This window comes from Lepisosteus platostomus, chromosome 1 (genome assembly GCF_059453375.1).
Source record: "Lepisosteus platostomus isolate fLepPlt1 chromosome 1, fLepPlt1.hap1, whole genome shotgun sequence".
Classification (NCBI taxonomy): domain Eukaryota; kingdom Metazoa; phylum Chordata; class Actinopteri; order Semionotiformes; family Lepisosteidae; genus Lepisosteus; species Lepisosteus platostomus.
In genome coordinates, this window is record NC_142611.1 from 62223536 (window position 1) to 62235076 (window position 11541).

At 50.7% G+C, this 11541-nt stretch overlaps 1 protein-coding gene across 1 annotated transcript; it reads left to right on the forward strand.

The window, feature by feature from the left end:
• The first annotated feature begins 906 nt into the window (after positions 1-906).
• Positions 907-9582, forward strand: LOC148678374 (GTP-binding protein Rheb-like). Its single transcript, XM_088633379.1, has 8 exons — positions 907-1371; positions 2060-2131; positions 2393-2460; positions 3505-3587; positions 4432-4488; positions 4570-4617; positions 5314-5395; positions 5640-9582. The coding sequence occupies exons 1-8, from the start codon at positions 1320-1322 to the stop codon at positions 5730-5732; spliced, it is 555 nt and encodes a 184-aa protein (XP_088489505.1). The 5' UTR covers positions 907-1319; the 3' UTR covers positions 5733-9582.
• Positions 9583-11541: the final 1959 nt, after the last annotated feature.

Sequence of the window (11541 nt, forward strand, 5' to 3'; positions counted from 1 at the left end):
TGAGGCTGGTGTTCGTTCCCACTGTGCTAAACTCTGAGCTGTAGTTGATAAACGGGACCCGTGCGCGGGAAGCAGGGGCCTCAGGGTGCTGCAGGAGGGAAAGGAGGCAGAGTGAACCAGCATCCTCTATAGACCTATCGGCCCTGCAGGCAAACTGGTAAGAGCCCAGTTCAACACTGGTTACAGACCAGTCACCTGGAGTCATTCAGGCAGCAGACAATGGCTTTCTTAGGCTCTGGAATAACCACCACAGACTTAAACCATGCAGGAACTTTATACTGCTTAAAGACCGATTAAAAATGTCAGTAAAAACAGGGCCAAGTTGATATTCACAGCACTTAAGGGATGCTGTGGACACCAGATCAGTTCTTGCCACCTTCCTGCTGTGTTATCTGGCTAGCAGGTTCCTCACCTCAAGCTCCTGAATCTCAAGGGAGGGTTCAGGGGCTCCAACACCGCAGGCAGGCTGTGCTGGTTAGCTGCCTGTCTGGCAAATGTACAATAAAATTCATTGAGGTTAGTAGGAACCTTGGGATAGTCATTACAGGCTTTACATTTAATCCTATAGCCTGTGATCAGTGGGAGACCCCACTGTATGTCTTTGGACTGGGTATGGAAACTGGGGCACTGGAGAAAAACCACACAAACATGGGGAGAACCTACAAACTCTGCACAAATAGCGCCCCAGGAATTGAACTCACTACGCCACCTTGGTGTTCAAATATAATTACAGCTAACTTTAAATATTTAAAAATACAGATACTGTATCTTTAAAAACGAACTCAGTTTGCTGTACTCCTGAAGCAGAGAATACTGCACGGCCTGTTAATCGTCACATGTGAGGGGTGCTCCTCCGCCGTCACGTGATAGAAGTGAGCGCTCCTTCCCGGCTTCGCCCGTCCGTGACCTGTGACGTCAACACTTTTACGACAGCGTGCGTACTCAGTTTTTGTGCGGTCTTGGCGGAGGTGCAGTTGCTGTGAATAGGCTGTTTCTGTTGTGTTTTCTGGGACGGTTTACAACTGAAAAGGAAGTTTAAAGAAGTGAAGGAAAAGCGCGAACTATCGGCGAAGGGAAGATCGACGGCTTTGCCGAGCAGCGCTGTTGCTGGAATCGAGTTGCTCGAGCCCTGGGTGTGCGGCGCGAGGCCCGGCGGATAGGGAGCTCGAGCCGCTCTCCGACTTCTGAAAAGTTTGTTGTTGTCACGTGACCGGGGAGGCGAGGGCAGCTGGAGAGCATTTTGTTTCGGAACATCGAAAACTTCCCATTTCTGCTTTTTTTTAAGTTCTTATTTATTTTCTGTTAGTAACTGTTGAGCTATGCCTCAGGCGAAATACAGAAAGATTGCCTTGTTGGGCTACAGATCCGTGGGTGAGTTTCTGTCGAAGTGTTCGTGTTTCTCTTGTGAACACGAGGAGTGAGTACCTTCAGTACAGATGTGCAGAATTTATTTCGGGGTTCTGCATTATAAATCGCAGTCGTGGCCGAAAAGCTAAACTGTGGGTCGTTTTACTGTGTCTGTGTATCGTTTTTTTCACGGGCTGTCTTCTCCAGCGTGGATAGAGTTTGACTTGGGAATGTGCAGTATATCTTAAGGGCTCCGGCAGTGTGTGTGTGTTGTGTTGGGAGCCGGGCCGCCAGTGTAACATAATATCACTTTATTAACCCTATACAATTTCCAGCATTAGCAGTTCGTCTTTTCGCATACCCCAGCTTTCTCTCCATGTGTGCTGTGAGTAGCCGGGGCCGCCAGTGTGTGTGTGTCCTGTACCGCTTTCTGTGTGTTGCCAGGGCCGCCAGTGTGTGTGTGCTGTACCGCTCTCTGTGTGTAGCCGGGGCCTGTAGCTGACTACTTCCTGACAGGAAGCGCCTCACTGTTTGCCCCCAGCACTGCTGTTACTCTACCCCACCTATGCAATGGGGTGTCTCTGGGTCACAGCAGCAGAATTTGGTGATATTTGGTTTATGTTGAGCAAAGTCTCCCCTTGCACTACTCTTGCTGTCTTCTCTCTCCTGAAGAAATCGCCTCTGTGGTGAAGTTGTGTTCTTCTCTCTCCAGGCAAATCTTCTCTCACCATCCAGTTCGTGGAAGGACAGTTCGTCGACTCCTACGACCCCACCATCGAGAACAGTACGTGCCTCAGGCCTTCTGCTCTTCGCCCACTGGCCCAGTCCAGGGCGCTGTTAGGCAGACGCTCAACAAGGAAGCATAATCTGGTTTTCCTGCGCTAGGGTAGAGTCCTAATGGTTTTCCTGCTGATATGTTTAGTTCTCCAGACAGTAAACGGGTCTCCTGCAGGGTGAATGTTGTCTGCAGGGTGGGAGGCTCTGGGGCGGCCTGTGGGTGGGTTCCTGCACACCTGCCTGATGCCGTGTCTCCGTCTGTCCTCAGCCTTTAACAAAACTGTGTGCGTGAACGGGCAGGACTTCAGTCTGCAGCTGGTGGACACGGCCGGCCAGGTACCCGAGGCGCCAGGCCTCTCCTTTCTCTCTGTCGCCCCTCCTCTTCCTCAGCCTCCCTGTCCCTGCAGCAGTTCATCTGTTCGTAGCTAATGGTTCGTCTGTCTTGTTTGTCCGGCTGTGCACTGACTCATTTAGCCATCTGTGTCTCTGTTTGCTCTTGTACGTTTGTTGGTCTATATGCACCCATATTGCCATTAGTGCTGCTTCAGTTAGCACTGAGTCGCCACAACATTCCCTGTCCTGGGCACTAATTTTCCTGACTCCACGCAGTCCAGAGTAGACTGTGTCTGTGAGGCACACAGGCTAGGCAGCAGCAACTACAGCTGGAGCTTTGTCTCCGTTAGCACTGATTCCCACAGCGCTCCTGTCCCTGAACACATCCCCTCTGATCCAGACTAGACTTCCCTCCGTTAGCACTGATTCCCACAGCACTCCTGTCCCTGAACACATCACCACTGATCCAGACTAGACCTGCCTCCGTTAGCACCGATTCCCACAGCGCTTCTGTCCCTGAACAAATCCCCACTGATCCAGACTAGACCTGCCTCCGTTAGCACCGATTCCCACAGCGCTCCTGTCCCTGAACACATCCCCACTGATCCAGACTAGACTTCCCTCCGTTAGCACTGATTCCCACAGCACTCCTGTCCCTGAACACATCCCCACTGATCCAGACTAGACCTGCCTCCGTTAGCACTGATTCCCACAGCGCTCCTGTCCCTGAACACATCCCCACTGATCCAGACTAGACTTCCCTCCGTTAGCACTGATTCCCACAGCACTCCTGTCCCTGAACACATCCCCACTGATCCAGACTAGACCTGCCTCCGTTAGCACAGATTCCCACAGCGCTCCTGTCCCTGAACACATCCCCTCTGATCCAGGCTAGACCTGCCTCTGTTAGTGCCTGTTCCCAACCCAGAAAGGCTCTGTATTCGCAGTGCCACGGTCACGTCTCTGTCCCTGTGTCTGTGTGTAATGCTCGGAGCCGTGCCTGAGGCTCCGGGTCCTTTCTGACCCTGTGTGTCACCTGTCCCCCAGGACGAGTACTCCATCTTCCCCCAGTCTCACTCCATGGACATCCACGGCTACGTGCTGGTCTACTCCGTCACCTCCACGAAGAGGTGAGACTCATGCTGCGCTGTGGTTCGGTTCCGTCTGCTCCGGTGCAGGCCGGGTTTAAATGAGGCTGTGGGTGAAGTCCAGATGAGGCCGCAGTACTGTGCCGAGCCCTGTCCTGACTCCGCACGACTGTCGGCCACGTTTCCTAGGAACGTGGGAAGGGCTTGTTGCGCGGGACCTGGGACGGTATGGGTCAGGGAGGGATGACGCGTGTTCCAGACCTGGAAGGCTGGACAGTCTTCCTGAATTTGTGGTCTCGTACTTGTGGAAGGTAAGGTGAAGCTGTCTGCGAGTGGTCCGGTTCTAGCGGGATTTTGCTTTGCCCCATGCCCGAATGGCTTGTTTTTTCGTTCCACGTATCGATTGGTTTTCGCTCGTGGCGTCGCCCCAGGTGGCAGCTTCGCCCCGCCGGCTCCCCAGCCAAGCCCAGACCCGTCCCGCCCGGGCCTGCGGCCACTCCCGTACGGAGCCGGTCCGCCGCTGAAACAGGCAGGGCAGAACGGAAGCAAGAATGCCGACCCGGTTCTGAAGCAAAGAGGCCGGGTCTAAGAAATCACTCCCGCCTTCTGGACCGGCGGCTCTGCGAGCGACTCGAGCAACGAAGACGCCAAAGAGGCGATCCCGGCGACCGCGCTGCAGGCCGAAACCCCAAGGTTTCACTCGATCTCGCGCTTCGGAAACGCTGGCCGGCGGCAGGGTGTTTTTTCCGGTCTGGGACGTCCCGCGCTTAACATTAAGTCCAAGCCAGTCCACCCCCCTGTCCCTGCAGCGCGGGTCTCTCCGTGGGTGAGCTGTCCTCCGTCCGAAGTCGCTGTGTCCTAACCCTGCCGCTCTTCTCTCCTGCAGCTTCGAGGTGGTCCAGGTCCTGCACGACAAGCTGCTGGACATGGTTGGGAAGATCCAGTAAGTGCCTGTGGATTCTGGAGGTAGTCGAGTTTTTCAGTCTTTTGAATGATTAAATTGTTTTTATTTTTATTTTTTTAGGGTGCCTACCGTTCTTGTTGGAAACAAAAAAGACCTTCACATGGAGAGGTAACTGTGAGCGCAAGGGTGTCTGTGAGCGGTCGAGTCTGTGAGTGCCATTGTGTCCCGAGCGTGAGAGGGTATCTGAGTGAGATCTGTGTGCTTCTGTGGATGCAGTCATGCCTGAGTCTAATAGTGCCCCTGTGATCTGAGTGCGATCATGCCCGGGTCTTACAGTGTGTGGGGATCTGAGTGCGATCATGCCCGGGTCTTACAGTGTGTGGGGATCTGAGTGCGATCATGCCCGGGTCTTACAGTTTGTGGGGATCTGAGTGCGATCATGCCCGGGTCTTGCAGTGTGTGGGGATCTGAGTGCGATCATGCCCGGGTCTTACAGTGTGTGGGGATCTGAGTGCGATCATGCCCGGGTCTTACAGTGTGTGGGGATCTGAGTGCGATCATGCCCGGGTCTTACAGTTTGTGGGGATCTGAGTGCGATCATGCCCGGGTCTTACAGTGTGTGGGGATCTGAGTGCGATCATGCCCGGGTCTTACAGTGTGTGGGGATCTGAGTGCGATCATGCCCGGGTCTTGCAGTGTGTGGGGATCTGAGTGCGATCATGCCCGGGTCTTACAGTGTGTGGGGATCTGAGTGCGATCATGCCCGGGTCTTGCAGTGTGTGGGGATCTGAGTGCGATCACGTCCATCTGAGTTATTGCGGTTGGTGCGTGTAATTGAACCCTCTCTCTGCTCTCTTGCCCCAGGGTCATCAAACCAGAGGAAGGCAAGAAGCTGGCTGATTCCTGGGGCGCCGCGTTCATGGAGTCTTCGGCCAAAGAGAATCAGGTAAGGACCCCTCAGTCTTTACAGGAGAGCAACCCGGAAGGAGCGCGAGATTGGTTTGGATGGAGAGCTGGAGGCTTCCTGAGCGCCACAATCCAGCAGGTCTCGTGGTGCTCTGAAGTAGTTTCGACACCCAGGGTCATGGGGGTGGGAGTCCCACATGTGGTCCTCAGGGTGTGTCTGAATGCTGAAGAAGCCTTGGTAAGCATTTCCTGTCCCGTCTTCTCCCTTGCCCGCCACCTTGCAGACGGCCGTGGAAGTCTTCAAGAGGATCATCGTGGAGATGGAGAGGGCTGACGGCAACGCGCCGTCCGAGGAGAAGAAATGCGCCGTGATGTAGACAGCTGCCGGAGTGGGCGGGGGGCGGGACGACACGGTCAGGCAGCCCCTCCTCCCCCAGCACTCAGACACCGCCAGCCACCCAGAGACACTCGAGGTTTAGAAAGCCCTCCCTGCAATCGTAGGCTAACTCCGCCAGGGAAGCAGCCTGTCCTGGTCTGAACCCCCACCCCTAGCCCGCCAGTCGCACCCCAGACTCCTCTCTACCTCCCCAGGAGACCCGTCTTTGTGATTGAGAAATTGAGAATTGGAAGGAGGCAGTCAGTCTAGACTGTCAGCTCGCCTGCACTCGAGAATCCTGAGCAAAGCTGCGACAGCAGAGTGGCTGTTGTGTTTAGGTCCCAACAGAGATGGCAGATCCCGGGTTTGGGTGAGACTTGGTCCAAGTTGTTGTGGACTAGGCCAGCTGTTCTCAAACGCAGGGGCGTGGGTGGGCATCCGCAAGTGAAGGATAACAAAATGACTGCACGGCGTGCATGTTGTATCTGCAGCAATGCAGCAATCTTGCCAGTGTTGGACCGCTGTCCAGTAGTTGCTGCACAAGGTCTGTTGTCATCTGAGTTTTAATCATGTGCCGTGCTCTGCACGTTTACACAGAAAACTTGACTCGCGAGGAGCTAAAATTGCTGCCTTAGCGGCTGGTTTTGAAATTAACACGTATATTGGTGGCACACAGGTTACTTTTATGAGATGTTTTTTAATCGGTTTACAAAACAGTGGGACCTCTCCTTCATTTTCTAAACTGTGCCTTTCTAAACCAGTGAGATGCATGTCAGGTTAGGGAGAACAGCTCCAGCAGAGACCCTAAAAATGCAATAAAATGTGCTCGCAATCACATTATGGTCAGTCGTGTGCTGCAGTGCTCACTGTGCTTTCCTTCCCAATTATTTTTCATTTGAATTAAGGCCTTAGTGGTTAAACCTAACAGCCTGCTGTGTTAGAGGCTTTTTGGGATGAATTAGTATGTGTGGAAAATCTAAAATTTTCCTTTGCATTGTCTGTAGTACCGCTCGCTCTGTGTAGAAGTTCAAAACGTCAGCAACGTGCAGGCACCCGTGTCCATTACAGTGGAGATTGACACAAAGCAAGATTTCATTATTTGCTTTTCAGCTTACAGACGGTACCTACATGAGTCAAAAAGGAATGGTGAATATTATATTAGATGCTGTGGCATAACAGGAAATAAGAATAAAATAGAGAGATAAGTAGGAGAAATAAGCCATGAATGTATCTTCTATGATAGGTTTATGTGTTGGGGGTGCCTCATGGAGAAAAAGGGGTACATGATCTAAAATGTTTGAGATCCACTGGACTAGAACACAGTTAACTTGCACAGTTCAGGATCATTTACCAGTCTAGCCATCCAGTCCTGGTACAGAGCCCTGGCACAAGTATTAACCCAGCCAGCTACATCTGACCAGTCCTGTCCCAGAGCCTCGCTGTCCCAGCCCGCATTTACACGGCCAAGCACAGGGCTGACAGGGGTCTCCAGGAGATCCAGCCTGGGTGATTTTAGACCAGACCCGGGGTTCAGGGTTCGAACCACCACAGGAGCCGGTTAGCCAGGGTGAGAAATGTCTGAGCTGCTTGCCCCTGTCCCCCTGCGCTGGTGTGAGAGTCTGCGTGCCCCTCGGTGACAGGTTCCCCTGCAGCTCAACGAGGTGCTGGAGTGTGGGGATGCGTGTGGCCCTGAAGGACTGTGCGGGATTTCTGGGTTAGCAGTTACTGCTGCACGTTGTGCCGCCTGGATCCTGGTCTCCTGCACCTTCCTGCTGATCGGATCCTTCCCTGCTGGAGCTGAATCAATCTTAATCCTGTGTCCCACTCGGTCGGCAGCGCTGTGAACACCAGCGCGTGTGTGGTTTGTGTGTTATGTGTATTTGTGCATCTGCTTTGCTGAATGATTCTGGGTGAGTAGATGGGAGTCCTACTATGTAGCCAGATTTGAGATTTTTCTTTTTAACGTGAACAATGTTGACCTTTTAAAAAGGGGGGGTTTTAGACAAAAGTACTTGTGACTTGTGCAGTTTTGGGAACTGCTGTAGTCTGAAACAGACATAACCCCCCTACAATATTTGCAGTATTGTAAAATATTATGGGATGAGTCCCAAGCTGTCAGCTACAGAATCTTTATGACATGACGATGATGTTACCACTTAATACAGCCCGCACCTTAACCGATATGTTAATCCAACTCATTATTAGTTCTGGTTGGAACAGAAGTCTGCAGCAAAATGGAGCTGAAGGTTAGTAAGCAAGTCTTAACCTTGCAAAGTGTTTCTATAACACATTGAACTGGAGTGACCCCTCTAGGCAGGTATGTGGTACTGCAAGGGGGGGGGGGGGAGGTTCTTGGCTTTCTCAAATTTATCCCCGATGTACATAGAGGGTTAGATCAAGATTTTATGGTCTGACAGATTAAACAGTGATGTAAATAATCCCACAGTTGTTACCGTAATTATTTAATCACAGCAGTGTAATGGTTTCAGGGTAGCTGTTAATAAGATGTTTGAATTGTAATACTTGACATCTTCCTCCGCCGCCTCTCTCTACCTCTGTATTTCTCTTCCTGTGCCCCCATCATTCTCTCCTTCTCTCTGTATTCCCCTCCTTCATTCTCTCTCTTCCTCATTTTCCCCTTTCTCTGTCTCTCTACCTCTCTTTTTTAATCCAATTTTTAATTTTAATTACAGTAATGCCAAAGCAATAACAGCAAAACATTTACATTCATGACTATGACATTGAGAGGCTCACTCTCTGTCCCTCAGGCTGTGGCAGGAGGTCTCATACTGGGTTGTAGCTTTTTTGAGCTCGATCCTCCAGTAAAACAGGAAGATGATTGGATTCTGGTAGGAGTGGGAATACTGGGATTAGATTTATTTTAGAGAGGAATGTTTGTCTAATCCCAGGGTTTTTCTCATAGTGCGGCAGAAAGAACATCTATGTCTCTGCTTATCTGTGCTGGCTGTGGTGAATGAGCCTGTCCTCTCTGGACAGCCAGGTCTGTCTGTGTCCAGTTTCTATGGCCAGGCTGTGGTCACTGAGCCTGTCCTCTCTGGGCAGCCAGGTCTGTCTGTGTCCAGTTTCTATGGCCAGGCTGTGGTCACTGAGGCTGTCCTCTCTGGATAGCCAGTTCTGTCTGTGTCCAGTTTCTATGGCCAGGCTGTGGTCACTGAACCTGTACTTTGTCAGTATATTGTTATATCTTTCTCGTAACATCTTTGTATTCCTCCCCTCTCACTACCTCTTCCAATTTTTTGCAGTTCTTCCTGTTTTAATGACCTCCTTCTTTATGAATATTGAAGAAAAAATCACGGCAGTTTTTTCAGTAACGGCAAAGCTCTTCTCATGCATTTAATTTTTTCCCTGTCAATGGAATTATATGCCATAATATGTGTTGAGTTGAGGACCTCAACTTACTTTGTTAGAAAAGCCCGTTTCTTGACCTTTGATGAACTAACTACAACTTGAATGAATGCATTACCTCAGTCTGAATAGGCGATTGATGATTATTGGTGATTGGTAATCCTGAAGGAGGGGTGTGGCTGGGCTGTGTGCCTTGCTGTGCTCATGGCTGTCTGGACACGTTCTTCATCCTCCGATAGGAGTGCCGCGCAGGAAAACAGTGGGAACCCACGGATCTTTCGTCTCGGATGGGAGAGACCTCGACGGCAATGCTCCTGTTCTTTCATCCTGTAACATGTTTTTTAAAAAAAAGTGTGGAGCTTTGTTGTGGAGGAACATGCTTTTTCGGATTTGGCCCCGGTTTCCTTAGTGCGGCCCGTGGCTGTGCTCATCCGGAAACTTCTCTGTAAACAGTTCTGTACATAAACCCTCTACTCCTGTAAAAAGGTGTTTGTCTCTGCTTTGTTCACGCACACCGAAGAGTGGGCAGCTGCTCCTAACATGGCAGAAAACTTTGTGGGCAAGACTTTGGGCTCACGACTGCAGGAGAAGTGTTCACTCAATCACTTTTATTGTCATAGTACCTTTCAGGGCAGAGCCTTCTCAAGCCACTTTATCCATTAAGAAACAGTCGAGAGAAACGACAGTAAAACCCGGTTGAAGTGAGAAAATTAAATGGATAGGGAATTAAGGTCCGTAAACACGTCCGTTGGAAGGCGGGATTTAAAAACCTCTGCAGGAGCTGTGAGCTTAATAAGGGCTGGAAGATTGCCCTGAAACTCTGGGGGGAGTTTGGGGGCTGCTGCTGAAAAGACCCCCAAACTCTATATGATGTGAAGTCCTATGAAGGTTGAGGGGAGCTGGGGGGGACAGTGACTCCTGCAGGCACCCGGGCCACAGACCATACAGTGCCTGGTCAGTCGAGGAGATTCTTGCACTCTGCCTGTAAGAGACTGGTAGCCAGTGCAGGTGTCTCAGCACAGATGTATGTTCCAGCATTCGGTCAGTCGTAGAGGATCGCTGAGTGTCGGGTTGACTGGACAATGGCCGTGGAAGACGGCTGGTGGCTAAAGGAACTGAGTCTCTTTAGTCTGTAGGGAGTGTCCCACATTGACAGGCTAAAGGAACTGAGTCTCTTTAATCTGAAGGGAGTGTCTCGCGCTGTCAGGCTGAAGGAACTGAGTCTCTAATCTGAAGGGAGTGTCCCGCACTGACAGGCTGAAGGAAGTAAGTCTGATCTCGGAAGCTAAGCAGGGTCGGACCTAGTTAGTAACTGGATCGGCGACTGCTGAGAATAGCTGACGCTGTAAGCTTTTGTCTGCAGGAGGCCCTGCTCATTTCCCTCTTTGCCAGCAGCCATATCGCCCTGCAACTCCCAACTGGCAGTCCACTGCAGATCAGCAGGTGTGAGTCTGGTCAGGACCTGGATGGGAGACCTCCTGGGAAAGCTAATGTTGCTGCTGGAAGAGGTGTTAGTGGGGCCCAATAGGGGGCGCTCACACTGCGGTCTGTGTGGGTTCTAATGCCCCAGTATAGTGACGGGGACACTATATTGTGAAAAAGGCCCTGTCTTTCAGATGAAATATAAAACTGAAGTCCTGACTCTCTGTGGTCATTAAAAATCCCACTGCATTTCTCAAAAAGAGTAGGGGTGTAACCCATTTCCCGTTGGCCTTTACCAATCATGGCCTCCTAATGATCCCTATCTTTGAATTGGCTTCATCACTCTGTTCTCCTCCCCACTGAGAGCTGATGTGTGGTGAGTGTTCTGGCGCACTGAGACTGCTGTTGCATCATCCAGGTGGGGCTGCACATTGGTGGTGGTGGAGGGGAGTCCCCATTATCTGTAAAGCGCTTTGAGTGGAGTGTCCAGAAAAGTGCTATATAAGTGTATGAATTATTATTAATATTATTAGTCTCTTTAGTCTGAAGGGAGTGCCCTACACTGACAGGTTGAAGAAACTGAGTCTGAAGAGACTGTAAGAGGACCTGATCCAAGTGACAGAGTCAACCCAGCGACTTCTTCAGTATCCACAGTCAAACACAAACCAGAGTACACAGGCGGAGACTGTTTGATAGTGTACTTAACACAATGACTAGGAAGCACTACTGTACACAAAGGGTGGTGGGAGGGTGGAGCAAGCTACCCATGTTATTGAAGCCGATACCTATTTTCTTTCAAGAAAACATCTGACAGAGATCCTCAGATAAATTAACTACTAATTGTCAAACAGCCCTGTTGGGCAGAATATTTCCTCTCGCTTCTGAACTTTCTTAATAAATACATGTAGGAAATAATCTAATCATATTATAACATAACGAGCGGTATTCACATTGAATTAAAATGATCTGAGTGACCTGGAGCTTTGTTCTGTGTTTTTAACACTGTATGTGATCTGCAGATA